This window comes from Mustela erminea, chromosome 16 (assembly GCF_009829155.1).
Source record: "Mustela erminea isolate mMusErm1 chromosome 16, mMusErm1.Pri, whole genome shotgun sequence".
Lineage (NCBI taxonomy): Eukaryota > Metazoa > Chordata > Mammalia > Carnivora > Mustelidae > Mustela > Mustela erminea.
Genome location: NC_045629.1, coordinates 55568800 through 55594390, shown reverse-complemented (window position 1 = coordinate 55594390; position 25591 = coordinate 55568800). Strand labels below are relative to the sequence as shown.

The 25591-nt window shown below is 32.6% G+C and overlaps 1 protein-coding gene across 1 annotated transcript in view; it reads right to left on the bottom strand.

The window, feature by feature from the left end:
* Positions 1 to 1017: 1017 nt before the first annotated feature.
* EMC2 (ER membrane protein complex subunit 2) overlaps positions 1018 to 25591 on the bottom strand; it is a 42489-nt gene continuing 17915 nt past the window's right edge. The window contains exons 6-12 of the mRNA XM_032316337.1: positions 19657 to 19742; positions 19448 to 19507; positions 13426 to 13507; positions 12518 to 12628; positions 10294 to 10398; positions 1325 to 1412; positions 1018 to 1170 (exon numbers count right to left, since the gene is read on the bottom strand). Coding sequence (XP_032172228.1) covers positions 1326 to 1412; positions 10294 to 10398; positions 12518 to 12628; positions 13426 to 13507; positions 19448 to 19507; positions 19657 to 19742 — 531 coding nt within the window. The 3' untranslated portion in view covers positions 1018 to 1170; position 1325. The remainder of the gene's footprint in view (positions 1171 to 1324; positions 1413 to 10293; positions 10399 to 12517; positions 12629 to 13425; positions 13508 to 19447; positions 19508 to 19656; positions 19743 to 25591) is intronic.

Here is a 25591-nt window from a genome sequence, read left to right as displayed (position 1 = left end):
TAAGAATTACCTTTATATGGGGAAAGTTATTTTACATCTGCTCAATTCTCATGGCAGAAAAATGAAAAAGACTGCAAAATAAAACGATGAGGCCAGATGTGGAGAATAAAGTAACAGAGTTATTCAAAAGATTAAATAACCGATATTGACAACAGTTTTCTTCCTAGAGACTTCCAGGCTATCAAGTTCTCCATGAATGCTATTTGTCTAAATCCAGCAATGGTAAATATGCAGGAGTTCCTGTCTACTATTGTAAACTAACTAAACATTTATATTTATATAAGTAATTATACATGTATGTGACACATAGAACATGTACTAACTACTACTAACAATACACGCCCTGAATGACTAAATGCCTATTTTAAAAACTAATTTGTGTCTGAATAAAATTCTCAAAGTGTCTCAAAGTTCTTTCTGTTCTACTGAAACATGAAAAATACTCTTGAAGGTAGTATAGTGGTTGTTTATCATGAAAAGAGAAAAAGGAAAAAGAAGTTCTTATTACTACTAAGGAGTAATGAATATGAGAATTGTAAAAATTTTGGTCCTAAGGATAGTTTAGGTTTTCTTATTTTCCCTAAGTAAAAATAACTCAGCCACTGAAACCTCTAAAGTCCCTATTGTCTATTTTCTCTTAATATTCTTTTATGTGAAATACTTAAATGTTCAATAAATAACTTTCATAAAGGTTATAGCATTATAACATAACCTTAAAGCTTTTTATAAGTAAAAATCTCAATTATGTCCTATAGCAAAACAAAAATTCTACAGAGTTATTACTGAACATTATTAAGAAAGATTTATCAGAGTAACATTACAGGACATAAAACAACAGCCTACTGGAATGCACAGCAAAAATCTTGACACTATAAAGAGATAATCTGCCAACATTTTCCTTGTCAGCAACGCATGCTATATATTTCTTATCACAAACAAAAAAAAGCTGACTAGAAACTGAATTCTAAAAAATATATCACTATTTGAGTGTAACAAAAAGAATCTAGAATCTTCAGATGCAAGTTTAATAAATCACATGATTTATTTATGGGATTTCTACATCAGGTTGTGGTTTAAAAGAAGTTATATATGTGTGATATGAAGAGAATGATGTACAATCAATATGAATCTTATTAAATCTCTCTTCCGTGGACTTTCTCCATCTTCCTGCTTAGAATAAAAGGCATTTTTAGGTTTATATAAACATTCTTTACAATTGCCCTCTTAACAAAAAATTAGTATATAAATAGCACTAGGCATTTAGTAAATAAGTCATAGGCCAGTAAGTTCAATTGTGCAGTTGTGAAATGTAAGAGTTTGAAACCTTAAGACTGGGTGATCTGCAGTGTTTCCAACATGTCTTCGACTGCCTTAAGAGAGTATTTGGTTTCCTTCTTACTTCGACCTGCAAACTGTTTAAAAAAAAAAATGCAATTAGGTTCAATTTCATGGCAGGTTCAAAATCACAATCTTACCTTCACTTTGCTAACGAGAGTTAACTTTATCTATTTTATCACTAGCATGGAATCAAATATCTTTTCTTCAATAAAACAGGACTTGGGTTTTATTCTTTGCTTTTATTTCCCTTATCTCCAGAGACCTAGCTAGAAAAATATTGCTACAGCCAATGTCAGAGAAATTTTTGCCTTTGCTCTCTTCTAGGATTTTTATGGTTTCAGGTCTCACGTTCAGGTCTTTAATGCTTTTTGAGTTTACTTTTCTGTATGGTGTAAGAAAATGGGCCCATCCCATTCTTTTGCATGTGGCTGACCAGTTTTCCCAACACCATTTTGTTGAAAGGTTTGTCTTTTCCCATTGCATATTCTTGCCTCTTCTGGTAAAGATTAATTAACCATATAAACATGGATTTGTTTCTGGGCTCTCTATCCTGTTCCACTGATCTACGTATCTATTTTTGTACCAGTATCATACTGTTTTGATTACTAAAGCTTTGTAATATAACTTGAAATCTGGAATTGTGATACCTCCGGCTTTTTTTGTTGTTTGTTTTTCAAGATTGCTTTGGCTATTCGGGGTCTTTCATGGTTCCATACAAATTTAGGATTATTTGTTCTAGTTCTGTGAACAATACTGTTGGTATTTTGATAGGGACTGAATAAATCTGCAGACTGCTTTGGGGCATTATGCACCTTTTAACAATTACTATTCTCCCAACCCATGAGTATGGAATATTCTTCTATTTTGCTTGTATTGTCTTGAATTTCTTTCACCAATGCTCTATATTTGGGGTTTACATTTTCATTAAGTAGTGTGGTAACTTATAAAAACATAAATTTGATTTTAAAACTATCTTCTTTTAACTAGAAAATTTTTATGAAATAAAAAGCATAATTTATAAGTGAAATTTAATATTTAATTTTCTACTTCTTCTAAACAAATGTTTACAATTTCAACTAAAGTAAAATGTAAATGTAATTTCTATTAAATATTTTAAAGTTGCACATCTCTAAAATTATTTAAAGTCAGTCACAATCTTTAAAATTTTTCTGTAATTATGAGTTGACAAGATAGGTTTCTACAGTAAAGAACTGTCAAATAAAACTCTACGCTACATATTAAAATGAGGTAAATATGTTTTGAAATATGATTTCTAATTTATGAAGTTGTAATTTATTTTATAAAACCAAGCTCGGATTGGATTTTATATTGAAAACAAAATACAATGGATTAAAAATGGTATCTTTGCATATTTAAAAGCCAAATTCATGGCATACTAAATATAGTGCACATAATCAGTAAGAAAAACACTGCTGAACATCCTATGATGATTTTAAAATGGGTTTTCTAATGATGACTATTCTCATCATTTATCAGTTTGACTGAATATTATAGATTTACTAAATAACTGTTCCTTATGCAGTTAAGAGAAGGTTTATTATGAAAATATCTATATTCCCTAAGGCCCTGGTTAAAGTATTAACTTCTGCTATTAGCAAAATATAGTATTTTCAAAATAACATCTAAGCACTCAATACATTTTCTAGTGACTGATCTTCCCTGCAAATACCAATGCTGTCTTAAGCACTTAGCAACTGATTTATGATGTGTTCCTTCTCTTTTGTAATTAACTTAATTTGGCAAACTTCTCATGACCTGTTGAGAAAGATTAAGTGATCAAGCACAGGTAAAATCACAGAAGCAACAGACTTCAGGAATTGGTAACCTGCCTCTGACCTTTCTGGCTACAGGTTAACATTATGATTCTCCTACTTCCTACACCATTAGCTTCTATGGCTGACTCTTGATTTGATAGAGTAAATAAAGGAGATTTCTAGAAGAAATGCCAGGGGAAGAGAAAAGCTTTTCATAAGAATCAAGATCACTTTACCCTTCACAAAACATTACTAATTCAAGGAATTCAGATGCTAAATATATAATTCATAATAATAAAATACGGTCAATAACAACACAACATTTAAAACTCTGCCTTTTCATAATTTTCCAAGATGACCAAAGGATGTGGGGTGTGTTATTACTACTATCCAGCTGGTAAATTCACTTTCACAAGGACTTACCAAGAACAGAAAGCCCTTTCTTTTACTACTGCCTATCCAAAGTAAACAGGAATGGTCCTAATCAGATACTTAAAGGTCTAATTCTAAGAAAAAGCTTTGATGGTTCTGAGCAAAATAGGATACCACATAGTGACATTTACTCCAATATTTTAATTAGCAAAACAGAATAATGAAAATTTTCTGTAGAGCTGAAGTCATAACCAGAATTTTAAAATACAGTACTTTCCTTGATTTGTTCTTAAACATAATAGTAGTAAATATAATCTGTAATTTTTTTAATTAGCAAATTTTTAAAAATCACCTAGATTGTCAACACTACTGACAACCAGTGCAGTTTAGAATAAACCAAACTTATTTGTGTCAGAACAAATAAAAGGAAAGTTGGAAATATAAATCTATCACTTCAAATTTTGTCTGACATGCAATTATTTTGTCTATTCCAGAATTATACGGCAATTTAACTGATTAAGCCGGAATCCTATTTTTCCCTCAAATCATGATTTAATTTTCCATTTCCCAAAAGGATAGTAACAGAATCACCTCTACAATCATAAATAACATATGGATTGCTAGCACAGAGAAATTTAACAGTGTACTAAAGAAGCATTTATCTGGAAAATTATTGTGAGTAGGTTCACATTAAAGTTTTTCATGAGCATTAATCAAACTTGCCTGCCTATACTGAACATGCTAAACCAATTACCTAATTGAAGAGCAAGTAGTAGCCATATTCTGTTTCATTATTAAGTAGAAAGAAAGAAGGAAAACCAGTTCTTAAAATCTCATTTTCTCTAATTTACAAATGCTTAGAAAAACATTACAATAAGAAGTATTTATAATATACTTTATACTTGTTTATATGCCTAGACATGAGTCATAAAACTATCAATTAGATCCCAGAGATTTACCTAATTACTAAAATGTCAATCTCTGAAAGTTGTACTTTCCACATTAATCACAAATCCTGCATTTTTGTTTTCATACAGTTAGATTTTACTTAAATAAATTCTTCTTTCATAACTCCCTATGGATCCTAAAGAAAACTCACCAGAAAGCACACTCAAATAATAAAAACTTATTTATCACATTCAAAGATCAATAATTTATCCACTGTGATAAGTGGGAGAAGTTGGGCTACAATTTACCTTTGCATAATTTGTGGAAAATAATATGGGTAGACGAAGTACTAGGATAAATAAATTGGAACAGGGAATGGATGAATTTCAGAAACATTATACTGAGTGAAAGAAGCCAGGCACAAAAGAGTACATAACCTATGATCTCATTTATATAAAATTCTAGTACAGGCAAAACTAATTTATAGTGATAAAAATCATATCAGTCCTGGTCTGCAATGTCAGGACGGACTGACTACAGAGTGGCAGAAGGGACTTCCTGCAGTGACCAAAATGCTGCATATCTTGAATGGGGTGATGGTGAGAAAGAAGTATGTATTTGTCAGAACTCAACTGTGCATTTAAAACCTGTGCACGTTATTGTCTATAAATCATCCCTCAATAAAGCAGATAAAGAGAAAAAGGCAAAAATAAATGAAAACAGGAGGTGGAACTATAGAGCTTTACAATAGTGTAATAAATTGCCAAATGACCACATATTTCTCTTCCCATTAAAAGGTGAAGTATTACATCCTCTGAATCTGGGATGACCATGTGACTTGCTTTTGCTCAATGGAAAATTAGCTCTATGTGACACAGAAACTCAAAAAGGAGCTTGCCTGTTTGCTACTCTTGGAACTCTGAGACCACCACATGAGTTAAGTCCAAGCTAGGCTGCCAAATGAGAAACACAAAAGCCCAGCACTCCAAGCTGACAGTCAAAGTCAGATATTTAAGTAAGGCCATCAACCACCAGCATAACCATTGCAGAAACATAAATAAGCCCAGTTGAGACGAACAGAATTACTCAACTTAGCCCAAGCCAAACAGCATACCTATAGAATCAAACATAAATAAGTTGTTATTTTAACTCACTAAGTTAGCAAAAGGTAACGAATAGAAGTATTTATGGAATCTGATTCACAGAAAGAACCCAGATCCTCTACAGAAAAAGCACAGAATATACAAGTTTTAAAAGCACAAAGAAACTTTATTTAAAACCTGTTACTGGTGCCTAAGGGCAAGTAAATTTGGCATGATGGGTTTAGCTGAGGAGTATTGGTGTTGCTATAGAGAAACCTAACAAGACCAACTGAAAGATGTGCTGTCTTCCTGCAGTGGTATCTAAAATGACAGAAACTGGCAAAAGTTCTTTCTTCGATCCTATAGAGTCAAGAGAAGACAAATCATATCTTCAGTAAAGATGTGCAAAACATTGCTGTGGACTAAGGAGTTTCTGATACAAAACTCAAATACTGAAGAGTACCAGTGACACTCCTAGAGCTCCTTCCAAAGAACACTGAGACTTTATAAAATAAGTGTAAAAGAATGGATCTAGTTAAGGCAAGATTTAGAAAAAAAAAAAAAAAGGAACAGCAGGGAGGTAAATGGCAGGGAGGGTACTAAAGAACAAGGCTTAGACCTATGAACAATGGTTTAAAATACTAAAATGATAGGTTCATGTCCGGTGATAAGGTGCATCTCAAAAGGCAGGGAAGGGTGTACTTGTCTGTCCTTGTATTACTGAAGAGACCGGGAGAAAGGAAAACAAAACTAAACTCTGAATTTAGATACTGAATAGAGCTTTAAATCTGAAATGAAAAGAGAAAACAAGTGAGGGTAGACGATCAATCGTTCACCTGAGAAAAAGAGAAGAGAGTGAAAAACTGCATTTATAGCTGCAGACATTTATATCTGACATTTCTTTCATGAAAATTATCCCTCAGAAACTTCTATTGTGTCCATCTTGCAGATGAAAAGCTAGACCCAGAGACAGTATATAATTTATCCAAAATCACATAAATAATAAATGTCAGAATATGATCTCCCTGATATGAGGAATTTGAGAGGCAGGGCGGGTGGTCATGGGGGGTAGGGATGGAAAAATGAAACAAAGATGGGACCGCAGAGGGAGACAAACCCTAAGAGCCTCTTAACCTAAGGAAACAAAGTGAGGGTTGCTGGGGGTTGGAGGGGGGAGGGATAGGATGGCTGGGTTATGGACACTGGGGAGGGTATGTGCTATGGTGAGTGCTGTGAATTATGTAAGCCTGATGATTCACAGACAGGTAGCCTGGGGCAAATAATACATTATATGTTAATAAAAATATATAAATTTTTTAAAAAAGAAACTAAATAATAATAGTAGTAGTAGTAGTAGTAGTAGTAGTAATAAATGTCAGAGTCAAACTCTGAACATAGACAATATGGATCCAACATTTGTATTTTTCTCTTAACTCCTACACGGTAATACTAACTTCCACACATGGGACCCATGACAGAATACAGAAATGGACAGAAATTCTCTAAATTGCTACTTGGGGGAAAATTGACCCTTATTTCTCTTCCTACATAGAAATCCATTCCAAATGGGCTGTAGATCTAAATACAAAAAGTAGAAGGAAAAAACCTCTAAAGACACACAAAATTATCTGTATGACTATGAGTAGCAACTGACCTCTTAAACAATACAAAACATTATTAAAGAATATAAATGATATTTCATTCATATTCCATTAAAGAATATAAATGATATTTCACTTTAGAACTTTCATACATCAATATCATTTGAGAGAAATAGCAAATAAGAAGGTGAAGAAATTTACTGCACATATAACAAAAAGCTCATAATCAGAAAACTGAAAAAATAAAAAGTCATAAACCCATTAAAAAGACACTTCATGAAAGATATATCCAAATAGCTAATAAACATATGAAAAAGTGTTCAATCTCACTGGTCATCAGGGAGATGCAAAATGAAACTACAAGATACTATACATACTCCAGAATGGCTGTAATTATAAAAATTGATAGGACCAAATATTGATAAAGATGTGGAACTACAAGAACTACCAAACATGGCTGGTGAGACTATAAACAACTAATATGGAAAACAAATTATGACCCAGTATTTCCACTCAAAGGTATACACCCATTAGAAGTACATCTATACCAAAAGACTACGCAGCAACATTCAATGTAGTATTGTTCAAAATAGTCCCAAACAAAAGTAACCCAAATGCCTATCAACAACTGACTAAAGTGTAGTATGTTCATACAATAGACTATAGTACAATGAAAATGAATGAACTACGGACACAAAGAGGGATAAATAAACATAACAATGAAATAGAGTAGACAAAAATGAATATACTATGATACCATAATCAAAAATAAGCCAAGACTCTGGGATTATCAATCAACACTCTTGAGGTTAACAGAAACAGAAATTAAGAGGATGAACTATGAGGGCTCTGGAGTACTGTAATGTTTCTATTTCTTGACCTGGATATATTTACCTCATGTAATTCATTAAAATGTATATTTATGACTTGGATTCTTTTTTCTATGCATGTTGTAATAAAAACTGATTTTAAAAATATATCCATGCCATGTCAAAAAAAGCACTCTCTGACCTGCTAATTGTTTCTCAAAAATAGCTTAAAAAACAAGGATGTAGCCTGTAAACCATTACATTAGATTTTATTATTTATTATAACATTTATTTATTATCTAAGTCTTATCTTTAAAACACACACACACATAAAGACACGCTCTAGACCTATTACGTGTAGAACCCTACTATAATCTATGCTATCTCAAAGTAAATGCATTTGAAGAAGCACAGCCTATCTGTTTATAAATATTCTGACTCACAATATGCCAACAGAACTAATATCCTCAATTATATATAATGAAAATACATTAAAGTGACTTTAAATAATGTGATCATGTGGACATTAAATTTTTTTAATCTCCCCAACCTTCTCCAATCAGGAGCACAAAAACAAAAGAAACAGTACCAAAAACAAAATAACAGAAAACAAGCCTAAAGAGAACATCTTCAAAAAAACTACACTAGAGGTAATCCTCCCAAACCCTGTAATGTGGTTTTTATCACCAACAGTGACAATATCTACAAAAGATTGACGGCTGTATGATAGGAGTATGTATGGTAGGATGTACAACCTAGTCCTCTACAAGCCACAGAAATGAAAAAAGTATGAACTGATGACTCTGCAAATGGCCTGCAAAGCCAGGACAGTCTCAAAGCTCTAAATCAAATACGAGGTTAAACAAGTCTACAACCTCAAAATCTCTAATATGTCCAGCAAACAACCTCTTCCAGGAGGGAAAAAACCTCACAGTAAAGAATAATCACCAGAAACTGAAACCAAACTGAACAGGGCAGAAACACTAGGGGTAAAAAAGCAAGATGGTTCAGATAAGAGAAAGGAGTAGATAAGAGGAAGGTAGGGGTGTCCACAGGCTGCAAATCCCAGAACAAAATAAATAAAACTAACAACAAAATGCAACATTTCAAGCTGAGAGCAACACCTCAAAATTCAAGATCTACAGAGATCCAAGAGTAGAACAGAAGGCAGAAGACAAAATCTTTCTGAGAAAGACCATGCATACAGAAAGGTCATATTTAGCTTCTCTAAAATAAAATGGAAGCCATAAAAAGACAAGCTGGGAAAGTTATCCTATCTCTGACGCCCTCACTCCAAACCCGCCCCCTAATAAAAACTATCTGATTTAAACAAGGAGAACAGCAACAACAAAAAGAGAATACAGATTAACTCCATAAAAAAATTAATACAGAAGGAAAAAAAAAGAAAATAACAAAAAAGATTTGAAAGAAAATGAATGACAGTGTAAAGAGGTGAGAAAGGAAATCCAATAAACTTATAATTAGAGACGTGGGAAAAAAACTTAGGCTAACAAAAAATATTTAACACAAAAGCAACTCTTTGCAGATTAAAAGAGGATTAAATTTACATATTAAATGGGTTTATTGTATATTTGGGAAAACTGACCCAATAACAATCAATAAAACATACTGTAGTAAAGCTACTGAATTTTAATGATAAAGAAAAAATTCCTTTGGACATCGAGACAAAAAGTTTAAGTCACTCAGGGAAAGAAAATCAGGGCAGAATAAGACTTCTTAACAGCAGTATCTTATCCTAAAACACAATGAAACAGTACGTTTAAGATACTTAAGTAAATATGAGCCAAAGGTTGTATAAAAAGCCAACATTATCCCTCAAATATAAAGACTACAGAGAGACAATTCTATCAACATGCAGTCTGTAAGAAGATATTGTTTTGCTATGAGTTCTCTCTGAAGAATCTCCCAGCGACAAGCTTCAAAAAACTGAGAAATGAGTGGAGAAGTTTCAGATAAGATCTGACACGTAAGCAGAGTACAAAAACTTTTTTATATAGTCTGGCTAGTTTACTTTTAGGCTTTTCTTCCTCCCTTTTAATTACCTGAGATACTCTAATTAATATATAACACACCTAAAATACACTGCACAATTTGTTTCTAAAATACACCGCACAATTTGTTTACCTTTTCTGGATTTTTAGAATCACTTTTTATTTGTCAAATGCTGACTACTGAAATTTCCAGATAGTAAGGCTATTTAAGGGATCTAATAGTAATGGACTGCTTTTGAAAAAAGAAAAAAATAAGTGATCCTACATGTTAGTTCTACACAGTTAAAATACATTAGATTAAGACCCAAAGGAATACCAGTTCAATGACAGACATTTGGCTTTGTTAATTTGCTAAAACAAAAACAATTAAGAAATATATTAACTAACCTATATAATATAAAACTATCAGTACTGACCTGATAAGCTCTGTTTATTTGACTAGCTGCCCAACTAGCATATTTCATGTTGTCCTTTTTTGTTTTTGCACTTGCTTTTGGATTAGAAGCAATATGACTCGCCGACTGAAAACAAAAAAGAAACATCAAAAACAAAATTCCTTTTTTCTAGCCAAGATAATAAAAAATAAAAAAATAAAAAATAAAAAACATGTAAGGCTCATATCTGCAAGGGATAGCAAAGAATACCAAAACAACTTTAAAAACAAAGTGGAATGAAATTAGTGTTTAAAAATGAAAACATAGTTTAAAATACAAAGTGACAAAAAGAGAAAGAGCATCTTAAATATCTAAATTAATTTTATTAGTTATCCACCACAACTCTTAAAGGTAAAATTAAATACTGTAGAATATCACTTAAATACTATAGGATATTGAAGGTCATTATTATTTTTTATTATGATTTCTAGTTCTTTACTACTGTATTGCTTCAGCTTTCCAATGTCAGAATTATAAAATTACTCAATATTAATGTAAGAAGGAATCTCAAAAATAATTTAGTGCATTTTCCGACACTAACAGGTGAAAAAAAATTTAAGTCCATTAGTAGTGATTTGACTTGACCAAATCAAGTTATTTAGAGCTTTAAAAATAGAGATCCTCACTTCCAATCTAGTTCTCTTTTCACTTTACCAAGAGTTTCCATACTATGTTCCACAGCACCAGTTAGAATCACAGCAATTTGACAGATCCATTCTCTCCTTTTAAAAAATGTACTTAAACAAGGGATTGTTAATCTAGGATCCATGAAAGAATCTGTAAACCACCAAAATTATATACTAATTTTTAAGCATATATTATATTTCTGGGGAGAGGAAGATCTTTTATCTTGTGTTTAAATATATCTTATTCTTAAGAGGATTCATCTGTGTCATTATAAAAAAAAAAATCAAGTCTTTCTTTTATACCTACCCTGTGTTACAGGTTCTTTCCCACTCCTTCATCCTCTGGCAATGAGGATTTAGGAACTTACTGGCCCAAATCTTATTTTTAAAAGTCTATGTCTTTAATGTCACTTTTTTGGTATGAATTTTAGCAAATGAAGTAATTAAGAGAATGAGTCTGCAATCAACCGACTGAGCTGATATCCCAGCTCAATCACTTAGTAAGTCTGTGTTCATCTTTTGACAAATTAACTAGACCACTGTGTCTTAGGTTCACTTTCTATGAAATGGTAGTAGTAACAGTATCTTTTCAAATAACTGATATAAGGAATTAATGATTTAAAATAAAAATAGAGTTCAAAACAATGCCCAGCACATAGTGTTATGTATAAAATATCATTACTAATCTACTGTTATTCATTTTTAAATTAGTCTTTCATTTATTTGATAAAAAGAGACAACATCACTACTATACCACACCTCCAACCTACTACAATTGGCACTGGTAGATCCAGGAAAATTTTTGAAATTCCCTGAACTATTTTCTAATCACATTTTGCCATTCCTTTCCTAAAAATTACTTCATTTATATTTCTTCCTGCCTCTATTTCTACAATCAATTCTTTTTCACTGAGCCTCAACAAGACATTAATCGCAAAGTCCTTGAAAAGACCAGAATAAATTAAAATTTCAAAAAACGGGCCTATTAAAAAAAAGTTTTCTGGCTCTAGGAAGGGGCTCATTCTATGTATATTTTAAAGCTCTATTTCCCATAGCTCTTTTTCTAAGTTCATCACTTGGCACACATAAACCACAGAAATATTTACACGCTTCCCACAATTTCCAAGCTCTTTTTTGTACCATAGAAAAATTTTAATTTGAAAGTAGAGATTTTTTTTGCTAATGTCTTTTATTGCATACTTTAAAACTATGTCATACAATTATAATTTAAGGTAAGAAATACATATTGGGCATAAATCTAAGAATATCAAAACAATTAAGATACATAATATAGTTTTGTATCTGTTAGTATTTCATAAAAAACAGACTTAAATTCTGATAGCATAGAAAATATTTTAAATAATAAATAAAATAATTAATAATAAAATAATAAAATGTCAAATAGGATGTATTAACATTTAAAGATAAAACTGCCTTAAAACCTCTTGCTCATTTTTAACTAGAGGAAAAAAATATGCTTACCAATAAAATACAAACAGAGGGAAGTGATTGGATGGATATTTAATGGACTTTAAATGACAGAATTCATAAAATAACATTAAACATGCACCTCTACTCACCATGTAAAGCCCAAACAAAGCTCTCATATTTCTGTTGTTCAGTTTCAGTGCCTGTGCAAAATACTTTCTTGAAAGTTCGAGGTTTTCAAGTCCACCTTGGGTATATTTAACCTGTTAAAAATTGCAGAGTGCTGTAACCTGTTTATTTTACTACTTTGAAATACAGCACGTTTCATCATACCACGGGCATTAGTAACTGAAACAGATACTCTGTAAACAAATGCAAGATGTTAAAAGAATTCATCTTAAAGTTGATAAAGCTAAATTTTAAAGCATAACCTCCCTGAAAAACCTATTCTATGAACATTAAGATCACAGAGTATTTTTTAAAACAAAATACTATCAATAAAAAAACCAATATAATTTCTTTTCAACTGCCTTGGTAATGCCTCACAACTTAATATTTTCTATTAGTAGCATTCTAAATCTATACTTCCATACACTGAGTTGCCCTTTACTAGTCACCTTGACATTTATTATTAATGAAATGCTTCTAACCTTAGAGCATTCAGTTGTATTATAATTCTTAATAGTAAGATAAATACTTCCTACTTCCAAAAATACTGATCTTAGTATGAATGTCCTAGAATATAGATTTAAAAATCGCAATCACTGTAACATCTCAAAAGTCATTAAATGGTAACAACTGTGGTTAGTTCTTAACTGGGAAAGAAAATACATAATTAAAAATACAAAGAATTTCACTGTTTTATGTAAGTGCTTTTATTTTTAAAGCCATATTCCCATTATAATATTAAAAATGTAAACTTTTACACCTACAGTTTTCATCAGATGCCTTACATATTTAAATATGTGCCTCATTTAAAGACGTATCCTTAGTTCCAAAATAATACCTAACACCAACAAAAATAAAATCATGTACACCTGTTGTTTTTGAAAGCACTTACTTCAGCATACTGCTGACAGTATAAGTGGTTGTGTGGATTAGTCATCATTAGCTCCTCTAAACAAAAGGCTGCTTTAGCATAGCTGAAAAATATGAAGAGGAGAAATCAATTTTAAAAGTCAAATATATCATCTTAGCTAAAACAAAAATGATTTAAAATAATTTAAAACAATGCTCGAAAATAATTTTAAAACAATTTTAGTGTTGTTACACATTTTATTCCCAAAATTTAAACAGCTTCATTAGTAAAATACTTGTTATGCTGAATTCTTTTTTTTTTTTTTTTTAAAGATTTTATTTGACAGAGAGATCACAAGTAGGCAGAGAGGCAGGCGGAGAGAGAGAGGGAGAAGCAGGCTCCCCCCGCCGAGCAGAGAGCCTGACGTGGGGCTCGATCCCAGGACCCTGAGATCATGACCTGAGCCGAAAGCAGAGGCTTAACTAACCCACTGAGCCACCCAGGCGCCCCGCTATGCTGAATTCTTAAATACAAATAACAAAGTCTTAAATTCTAAAGCAGCCTGTGAACAATCAGTAAATACTGCATTCTTAAAACTGGGTCTATTATGACTCCAAACATTATTCACAACACAGGCTTCACAAGCTTGGATCAGGTTACATATAAAATAACTTCAAGTCCACTGACTGCTGAATAAAATATTCAAATAACTAAAGCATAAAGAGGAAATAAACATTTTAAGTACCATCTATTCACAAAAATCCTTTATTGACACCTATTTACCAATATATTCTATTAAAAAGACCTTTCATTACTTGTCAATATGAAATTCTAATGAAGTTATAAATTTTTAAACCCATGAAAAATAGATCAAGTTAGTGGTTTTGATATGCACTCTACTAATATTTCATCATGTTAAAGAAACAAACATCCTGCTAAAAATCCGAGGAGAGGACTGCTACAAAGGGCTCTGGAAAAATGGTTTTATACCACATGACTGTAACTTCCCTCAATGTATAAGTTTAAAGCAATGTGAATATCGTCACTGTTTTTAGGATATCCTAAAGAACACAGGTGTTGCAAAATTTATTCCCAGTGAAAGGTGATGACAGTACCCAATAGAAAAAGGCTACCAGGGCGCCTGGGTGGCTCAGTGGGTTAAGCCGCTGCCTTCGGCTCAGGTCATGATCTCAGGGTCCTGGGATCGAGTCCCGCATCGGGCTCTCTGCTCAGCAGGGAGCCTGCTTCCTTCTCTCTCTCTCTGCCTGCCTCTCAGTGTACTTGTAATTTCTCTCTGTCAAATAAATAAATAAAATCTTTAAAAAAAAAAAAAAAAGAAAAGAAAAAGGCTACCTACAGTTATTTTTGGATTTGTCACCAACATACAAAGCTACCTATCTTTGATATACTTTTCAAAATATACATGCTGCAGTTTCACATACGTATACAAAATAACAGCTAACTTGTATTATATGCTCATTTTGTATCATAAACTTTCTCTAGGTGTATTATATGTATTAATTCAATTCTACCAAAACCCTGAGAAGTAGGAAATTATCACCATTTTAGGTTGGTAAGGCAAAGAGATGCAAACTGAAACCTAGGTTATGCCACTCCAAACAGCCTACTCTTAACCACTATGCATACTGCCTCCATTCACTATACACAGTGAAAACTGTGGTGATGATGTAGTGATGAAGAGGTCAGTGGTAACATAAGACCAGGTACAACAATCAAACCCCAAGGGCCAGAGAAACCAAAAACACCCTCTAGATTACCAAAAGTCATAGCATTTTATATATATATATATATATGTATACATATACATATATATATGTATATGTATACATATATATATATATACTGTTATCAAGGACCATACAGCTATTTAGCCTTTTTCATTTTTATACCCCAAACCTAGCAGTGGTTCCTGACATGTGATAGGTAATATAATAAATGACTAAACAAATGACTGAATAAATGTCTAGAACAAAAGTATTATAACTACATATTTAATATCTATTTATCATTCTATAAGAAAGCGATCTCTACCTTAAACACTCAATTTTAAAAAGACAGTTCCTTCTAAATAATTTTGTTTTACTAAGATGACACAAAAATTCATATTAATGCAAAGAATAAATGTTGTCACAGATTTAAAAGGGCTGAGCACGACTGTGACTGGTTTTTATACAACATAAAGTAGGATAAAATAGGCAGGTATGAGTTTCTACTAGTTAATACTAGTCAAAAGTATTTTTCTCAGAAATTATTTAGTATCACATACAGAAGAGGATCCCTTCCCCCAATCTTACAAAGTCTAAAATCAAACTAATTTTGTGGATAAAGTATAGAATCAAATACACTTAGAGCTAAAAGGAGCAGAAGATGATCCAATACAATTTTCTCAAGAGAGGTTCATGCAAGAGCATTTAAATCATATGGAAAGTGACCTGAGTGACCATTTTCTCAATTCTCCCCAAAATGATACATAGCTCATTGCATTCCAAATGCATAAAAAAGTTAATTCATCACATACAGTGACTCAGTGATTAGAGAATTAAAATGATTTGAATCTACTTAAAATAACTACTAGTATTAGTATGTTAGAGTCAATAACTAAAGAAAGTTTCAAAGTTCTGTTCCTCACAAAACATTTGTATAGGTTACATATCTACTCCTACATTGCTTTTATCAACAGTATGATTTTTCCTTATAGGATTTTGATAATTCTATTTAGTATTAAATTTCATAATGAGGCTGGACCTACAAAAAGGAACCAGAGTCACAGTCATTATTAATTTATATTAATACAGTCCTTCCTGATATAACATCTAGTTTTAACTGTTAGTAAAGTAAAAAAAAAATTAAGTGTTTTTGTTCAAAATACCTATCTTTGTTTATAATACATATCGGTAGTACTAATATATACATTTTTACTAATTTTTTATATTTAGAACAAGTAAAATGTCTTAATATGGTCAACTACTATGATACATATCACTGCAGTCACAAAATAGAAACTAGAATTTATAAATCAGAAGCAAACTGAAATAAAGGAAACTTAAAGATATTTAAAAGAAAGCACATGGCAGAATTCTATATCTTCTTTAATCTCTGTAAGAACAATGAGCAGGTTTATATGAACATTCTACTTTGGAAATTTATTTGGAGTAGAAATTCTAGACCTATAGTAGCAATGCTGCCTGTGATCTATTATATTTAAAAGAGCTTACTTCTATTGGTTCCTATGCAAAAAGAATGCCAAAATGATAAATATATCTTGCAACTCCGAAATTGCTACAATTTGCCACTGTGCCCACAAAACTGACATCCCACAGTAACTTACCTCCTCCACCAAAAACAAACAGTAAAACGAAAAAAACCCTACCAACTACAATGACTTGCCCAAATAGATTAAATGAATTAAATGAACAGATTCTGATTTTCATACAGTTTCAAAAAATCTGGAGATCTTTATTTCCACTCACCCTAAACCTGGATATTTCCTCTGTGTTCGAAAAAATAAATGGTGATTTTATAAATAACTAGCTTCAAAACCAAAAAAGAGTTCTTCAATACAAGATAAAAGGGGAGGATGAACACAATTACCATTTTCCCTAGAAGGAAATTACTTTTCAGGTGCTTTTCTGTCTTTGTATTTCTTGGTTTCTTGGGATTTTTCAGTTCATTCCTCCTAAGTATACATTCAACTCTATCTCAGTGAACTGTTTAGCGACTCAAAATAAAGCAAAACTGAATGCGGCCATTACAAGGTGAAGCAAATAATAAATTTAAGTACAGCCTAAAAATAAAGTACAGCCTATTTTAGAATTAAATACAGAACTATTAGAAACATATGCCAAAAAATAAAACTGAGAAAGAAAAAAGAAAACAGAGGTGATATATTTATGTAGTTCTTACAGGACGTAAAGCAATAAAAACTGATATATCTGACTATATAAAAATATGAAGTTTCTATAAGTTAAAAACTCAATATTAAAAAGATATATAACAAGGATATATTCTTGACAACGTTTCCTATCACTTATATAAAAAGCTATTAAAAATTTTTACAGAGTTGTAACCAATTTTCACCTCTCAAAACTTACAAAGACTAAAAAAAAAGAACGACAGCATCCAGTGTTAAGGGTATGCTAATAATTGCAGATGTGAGAGGAAACTGATACTACCTTTCCACTGAAGAACTAGAAATGATTTATCAAAATCACTAAAAATGTGCATATCGTTTAATCAAATAATTCTACTTCTACGAATCTAGTCCAAGGAAATAAAATAATTAATACAGAATTATAGTAAAAATGAAAAAAGAAAAAAACAAACTTTCTATTCTCCTAGGAAACTGATTAAGAATTACTAGAGTATATTAATAAGATGGAATAATATAAAGCCATTAAAATCACACCATGAAATATTTATTGTGATGGGAATGTGTGTCAAAACATAACTTAGTGAAAACCATAAGCTATAAAAACAATAATTCTATCTTAGGTTTCTGTTTCAAGAAGTACTAAAGAAAAAATATATAAATTGTAGATAAGTTAAGATGATGCAACTATACTAATTTGGTCTTTACTCTTTACTGTGTTTTCCAAATTATCATTAGGTATTTCTTTAATTAAAAAAATTCCTTGATTAATCTGAAATGCTTTTAAAGCTTTTAATCACAACATCTTCAAAAGGTTCAAAAACACTTCAAGTAACTGTCATCTGTTTTAGGGACAAAATAAAACTAATGTTAATTGTTTTATGCACCCCCAAAATTCAATTTCATGTTATTTAAATTATATACTATATACTTTAGAAATGTTGACTTTAAAGCTATGAAAAATAGAATACCTGAAATTAACATAGCACTGTATGGTAACTACACCAGAATAAAAATGAAAATAAATTTTGCAAAAAAGTTATGAAAAATGGAAACATTACCATTTAAGCCAAATGCACTACCCCCTCACATACATAAGAGAATCCTGAGTACGTTTACATATGTGATCATATAACCATACATACATCTATATGAACATGATTCAGGAAATAATTTCGTAATGGGAAAAAAAAAAGAAAGATTTTGACAGCCAGAGCACAGAAGAGAACTGAAGAATGGTTCCCAGAATACCGTATACATTCATTAAATCACCGTTATTACTTTAGGTTTTACTAGAAATATGCAGATAACTACCTTAATTCTCCATTTCACATTACACATAATGCCCTCGGCAAAGGTAAGACATAGTATCTTTATTCTATCTTATTTCCTGTGTCAGCTATTTGTAGTATGAGAAAGACAACTATTCATACACAGTAAGAATATGCACATAAGAATCTGATTCTATTCCCTCAGAAAGAAGAAACGAAACAATGTGATATACTTCAGATTCAGAAGAACTAAGGGAAAAAAGAAAAAAATCCTGCCTGTAGATGGAGGTTAGCATTAATGCTGCACTATTAGAAAACTTGCACTAAGACAAGGCTAATCCTCTCACACTGGGATTTCCTCCTGTCACTGCATCAATAAAAAAGCTAACAAAAACATTAAATATCCAATAAGCAAGTTCCTACAGCATTCAACATTCTTGATTATTCTTGGTCTTTTGCCCAGGCAACAGAATGCTTCTACTTTGGAAGAGTTGATTCTCTTAATACTAAGGCTAATAAATGCATACAATTGACAGAATTTTTAAAACAGCAGGGAGTATAATACTCCTTGTATATTAGAACAATTTAGACTCTAAAAATTCACAATTTTGAATCACTAAAAATAGCCATATCTATTTTTCTAATGCAGGCCTTTCTACTCCCAAAGAATCCATCTGTATTTGGAAAGAAAAATTTCTCAAAAATAATTTCGCAAAACACAAATGACCTAATTAAAGCAATTCACATGTTATAATCAACCAATAAACTGATGATTTATTTTCATTCATTTTGTTCATTTAAAATGACACGATTCATAGCCTCTCTCCAATCTTTCAGGAACTATGTCTTCTGAACTTATAAAATAGTGATAAAAACTGCACTCCTAATAAAATTTACGACTTACTCATGTTCATTGATATAAAGTTCTGCAAGTTCATGCCAGGCTTCTTGGTCCCCAACAAATCTGGTGAGAGGAAAGGGGGAAAAAAAAGTGTGTAGATATTCTGTAAATGAACAGCATGGAGGCAAAAAGGAAAATCAAATGCAAATTCCATTTTAATTAAAAAAGATTTATCAGAATAACAAAACACAATCCTCTTGTAAGACACTCACTGTTCCAGATACTCATTCAGTTCCCGAATGGCCTCCACATTTTTCCCCTGGGCTTTTCGAATGGCAATCTTACGCTTTCTTGCAGCCTATAGGTTGACATTAATAAAGGATTAGGCCCTCACGATTCCCTGGGTTTTTGTAAAGAAGGTAATTTGACTGTGCAAATTATTATCTCAATGCCAGTGAAATTCCATTGTAGAACTACTGCTTAGTGGGAGTTTATAAACATACCCCATGACATCCCACTGGGGAATTCAAACATTCCTTTAACAATCACATATGCTTTACTTTTGATGTACACAATGTATGCATCATTTCATTCAAATAAATAACCATCCAGATTCTGATAATTACAAGCCAGCAGGGAATCCTAATCTTTACTCAGCCTAAAGTCCTTTACTCTGTCTCATTCATAAGATTTGTATGTTAAGAGATAGAGGGATAGTGGAGATTAAGGGGGGAAAAAAAAAATCTCACCATGGCCACTTGAATGTCATTATAAAATCTAGCTCCTGATAACTTTTTTCAGTTTTAAGAGAAAAATATACCTGTAAACTTTTCAAGAATAACCCTGGACCTGAAAAAAAATATTTTATAAATAGACAAAACACTTAAACTTATATTTTAAAGTTTTTAAAATGATAAATACAAATACCAGTGTCATTTAGTTATGCATTCATCAATTATGTACTGAATATCTGTTTGACAGGTACTGTGCTAAACAATGAAAATATGAGGATAAAAAAAGAATAATTTCTCGTGAGAGTCTCAAGAGAAGAAGACACATCAAATAAAAAGACAATGATAGAGATATCTAGGGTGTCAAAGCAACACGGAGGAGAGCCTAATACAGGCTGTGGCAGAATGGAGGAGGTATAAGGGTTAGAAGCAAAGAGGGCCCCAGATGTGATACCTGTACTGAAACAGAAAGAACAAGCAGACATTAAAAAAACAAAAGAGGGAATTGTGTGAAGAAAAGGGCATAAAATGAAGGAACACAGAACAAAGGCAAAGAAGACAGCAACAGTGTGCAATCAAGACTATCCACTTTAGGATGCAGTTAACGGACTGGAGGGGCACCATATCAATATTAAATTTCTATCTCTTTCATCTCTGTTTAATTCAGTGCAGATAGCTAAGCAATAAAACAAATAAAAGCTATAGCCAAGTTAAGTTTATTAATTATGAACATGGTTGTTATTGTTTTATATAATACACACTTCACGAAATGCAGACAAGGGAAGTAAAATGAATGGGGCCTCTTTAGACAAATGGAACTACCTGTCATGGGTGAAAAGGGTGGGGATTTTGCGCTGAAGAAGTGAAAAGTAAAAAAATTAGAATCAAGAGACTCCCAATAAACAAGACCAAGAGTGGTGTTTATAACAAGGATAACAACATTTTGGCAATAAAAAATGAAATGTGTCAAAAATGTATATCCTTGATTATTCAGCTCATGCCAAAGGCCTATCACAATGCCTGCCAAATGGTAGGTACTCAAACATTTTTGGATTAATTTCACTATGTATAACAATGAAAGTGCCATAATAAATGTACTACTAAAAAGCCTCAAGAATTCAGAAAGTAGAAGAAAAGCTCTAAAAGTAACTCAATCCTAAAGACTTTAAAAAGAATATTGGATTTCAAATGAGAGCCTTCTCCCAAGTCTTTCTGAAAATAGGTGGATAAATTAACATATAATTTCAATTAAATATAATAAATATAAATTAAATATATGATATAAATTAAGAAACTAATTTCTTTTGGATATATCATATCTAATTTCACCAATCCAATATCATCTGAAATGTATTTGACTCTTTATTCCTTTCATTTATGATACTACTACTACTTCTTCTATAGACAACATGGTAGAACAGAGTCCACATTTTAAAATAAAAAAGACAAGATACAAATCCCAACTCTTGGCACTTACCAGCTTTCTAACCAAAGGCGAAAATACTACTGCATCTGACATAAGAACCAATTTTTATTTATCATGATAATTTTAAATGAGCATTAAGCAGGGATTTCATTTCTGGCCAAGATGGGATCAAATTTACCCCGTTGCCTAAACCAAAGAAAGAATTAGATTAAATATCTGAAATAATATTTAAGGCACAGGACACCAGGCAACACAGAACAGTGATCCCTGAGAGGTTGGAAGCAAATGAGATGAGCCCTATTTTTATTGCCCTGGCTCACTGCTTTGAGATAGCTTCAGGGTCCTGTGCAAGAAGAGAAAATCAGGTTGAGTAAAGTGAGCTCTGTGAGTTGAGGAAAAGGAGCTGAGAGCCAGGAAGATCAAAGGCTAAAGTTTGTAGACAACAGCATGAGAGAAGAAAGAATACAGAAAAAAAACCTCTATACTTCCCCTGAATCTCAAGGGCTTCCCTTGATTACTCAGCTTTGTATTGATCAGTGCATGTGTGTGAAAAAACTACCCAAAGCCAAGGAAAGAACCATCAGAAGGTTTAAGCGAAGTGTGTGGAGCTCACACAGGGCTCAGAATCTTGCATCTTCCTACCAACCAGACTGGAAAATGCCATGATTCCTGTAGCACTGGCAAGAGTATCCAGAAGGATGTAATGAGGAATAACTAGCTAGCCCTATAAGCATTTTCTGGACCTCTTTAACAGAGACCTAAAAGGATCAAATTGTTTTGCAGGTTTTTTTTTTTTTTTTTTTTTTAAGATTTTACTTATTTGACAGATACCACAAGTAGGCAGAGAGGCAGGCAGAGAGAGAGGAAGGGAAGCAGGCTCCCTGCTGAGCAGAGAGCCAGATGCAGGCTCAATCCCAGGACCCTGGGATCATGACCTGAGCCGAAGACAGAGGCCTTAACCCACTGAGCCACCCAGGTGCCCCTCAAGTAACTTAATTAACACCTCACAAGAAAGCTCAAGAACATCTTTTGGGAATATAAAAATGGAAAAAAGCAAAGTAAATTTTTGAAGATGATAGTTTTGTTCACTATTTTGACTCTGATGATGGTGTCACAGGTGCATCCAAACATAAAACTTAGCAAACTGCACACCCTACTTAAATATATATTCTTTAACAATTATTTATCATAATAGTTTTAAAATAGTATTAATTGGACTAAATGTTAAAGAGAGTCTTGAATACTTATCAATTTCTATTTATTTCTTTCTTATAGTTTTTTTCCTGTAAAATATGCCAATGTTCTGAATTTTTCTAAATGTCTTGTTTGGATCAAACTTTGCAAATGTCAGTTTAAGTCTTAAAAATGAAAACTGTTTCACATTTTATAAGTGATTTTAGTAACAGAGTTAGAATTCCTATTATAAAATATAAAATATTAATGCCACAAATCATCAAACTTGCTACATGCCTTCTGTAACCTTATGTACAACGGAGCTAGCCACCAATTCTTTCTGAAACTCTGGTCATATCTTAAAGAATAAACTACATGGTTGGTGGGGGGAAGGGATACTACTTAGGAAAGGATTAAAGGATTAAGGTCTACCAGCAAAATACAGACTATGTCTCTCCCTACTGCAGATGCTGGGACCCAGAAAGAAACAGACCCTTGGCCAACAGAAGGAAAACAGTGTTCTGAGTTCTTTCAGGCATTCTAAAAGCATCTTCTCCCTTGCCACAGAGGCAATTACATCTAATTCTAAAACAAAATTTCAAATATTTGATAAATCACAATAGGCAGCTAACAATTCAAGGTAAAATCTGACCTTTCTGAAATATGAAATTCACCTAAAAAGACAGTAATTACCATACCTGCTTCTGAAAAGTAATCATTCAACAAGTATTCACTGAAGACCTACTATATGCTAGACATTAGTTCATGCAACAGACATACTTTCCCTCAAGGAACTTTCAAAGGAAGAAGAGCCTACTTATATTTTAAAAGCAAGCAAACAAAAACTGACTGGTGCTTAGGCAAGCTAAGGGATGAAAGCTCAGTGAGCCTAATTAAATATTTGATTTTCACAGGTTAATGACTAAAATTTTCACATTTGAGAGTTAACCTTCTAAAACCACTCATGGCTAAATAATTATAATTGCTTGTGTACTTTCACTGCAAAATATTCTTTCATCCATTCCCTATCCCTTCCAATTCCACTTGTCCTAGGTTTAGACTCCCATAATCTCTGGCCTAGGACAGGACAGCCTCCAAATTACAAATTATTTCAACTCTGCACCTTCTTCACTATCTCCCATATTATTAACAAAGTTATTTCTAAAAATATCTGGTGGTATTTCCCCAATCAAAATTTGACTATTGTCCATTTTTTTTTCTTTTTAGAGAGCACAAGCAAATATGTGAGAAAGGGGGGTGGGGCAGAGAGAGAGAGAATCTTAAGCAGGCTCCATGCTCAGAGCCTGATACAGGGCTTGACCACACAACCCTCAGATCATGACATGAGCCAAAATCAAGAGTTGGATGCCCAATGGACTGAGAGCCACCCAGGCGCCCCATTCATTGTCCATTTTCCAAGAATAAAAATTAAATTCTGAAGTGTCAACATACCAGGTTGTGCACAAACATAGGTCATCTTGTTGCATCTCCAGTCACTTTGTACAATGAACCAATTCAGAGGTATAAAATATTGTTCCTCAGAACCCCAATTTTTCTCAGAAGTCAATGAGTAGAGAAGGGAGAGGTTAACTATGTAGAATACCAGAACCATGCCCTTTCTTCAATACAGAAATAAAATTTCATTTGAAAAACATATTAAAGGAGGCAGTTCAGAAAGAAATACAAATGGCCTTTTAAGCATATTAAAAGATATTCAACATCACTCATAATGCAAATTGTAACAAGATGATGTTTTTTACCAATTACACTGGCAAAGGTTAAAAACAAAAAAGTTGATAATCTACCTTGCGGGAGGATGCAGAAGCAGCACTCTCGTACATCACAGAAATGAATACGGATGGCTAGAAAGCCTTTGTGGAAGGAAATTTGGTGACATCTATCAAAATTTAAAATGCATGGACCTCCAGAATTAGATTCCAGAGTAGGAATCCAACGTACAAATGACATTCACTGCAACACTGTTCCTGGGAGGAAGATACCAAAATCAACCTAAGATTTCATCAAGGGGGACTTACTTCAAGAAACTGTTTTTCAACAAACTAGTTTTCATACATCACACAACACAACACTATACAGCTATTCAGAGGATGATCTAAGGATGTGCTAACATATACCATGATCTTTACAACGACTGCAAGGTAGAATATGCCACCATTTGCATTTCCAACAATGTTCTCTGTCAAAAGGGACACACATGCATACTTGTGTGCTCACAAGGGAAAAATCTCTGGAATACGTAAGAAATTGCTAACGATGTTTGCCTAAGTGAAGCAGGATCTGAGATCAGGAGTGAGAAGAAAGACTTATTTTTTCACCATACACTCTTTTGTATTGTTTGTAATTTTTTACACGGGTATGTATTATGTTTCCAAAAAATGTTTCACAATCTTTCAAAAACAGATGTTTTCCCCATATATATTATTTTATATATAAATTTTCATATAAAGTCCATTTCAGCACCCTCCTTAAAGAAAATTCAAAAACTTCCTTTCTAATCACTTCATTCTTTCTTCGCTAGGTAGACTTTTTACTTAACTAGCGCCAAGCGTTCATTCATGAGATACGAAGACTTTCCCCGGTCCATCATCTTTGCTTCCTTTCAACCACATTCATCTTTCAAAGTTTGCAAGGCTCAAAAATTACACAGTAAGTGACTAAGAATTTAACAGTCTATTTTCAAAGTCCATAACCTGTTCACTACATCACTCTGCATCCCTAACACAGTCAAGCTGGTGTCTGATTTGTTCTACTATTTCTAGCACCAAGCACACTGTAAGCACTCAACAAATGTTTTTTTGGAGGATTAATAAGTGCATGGGAGAGGGAATGAGAGCTTCCTAAAGCCTGAATGAACAA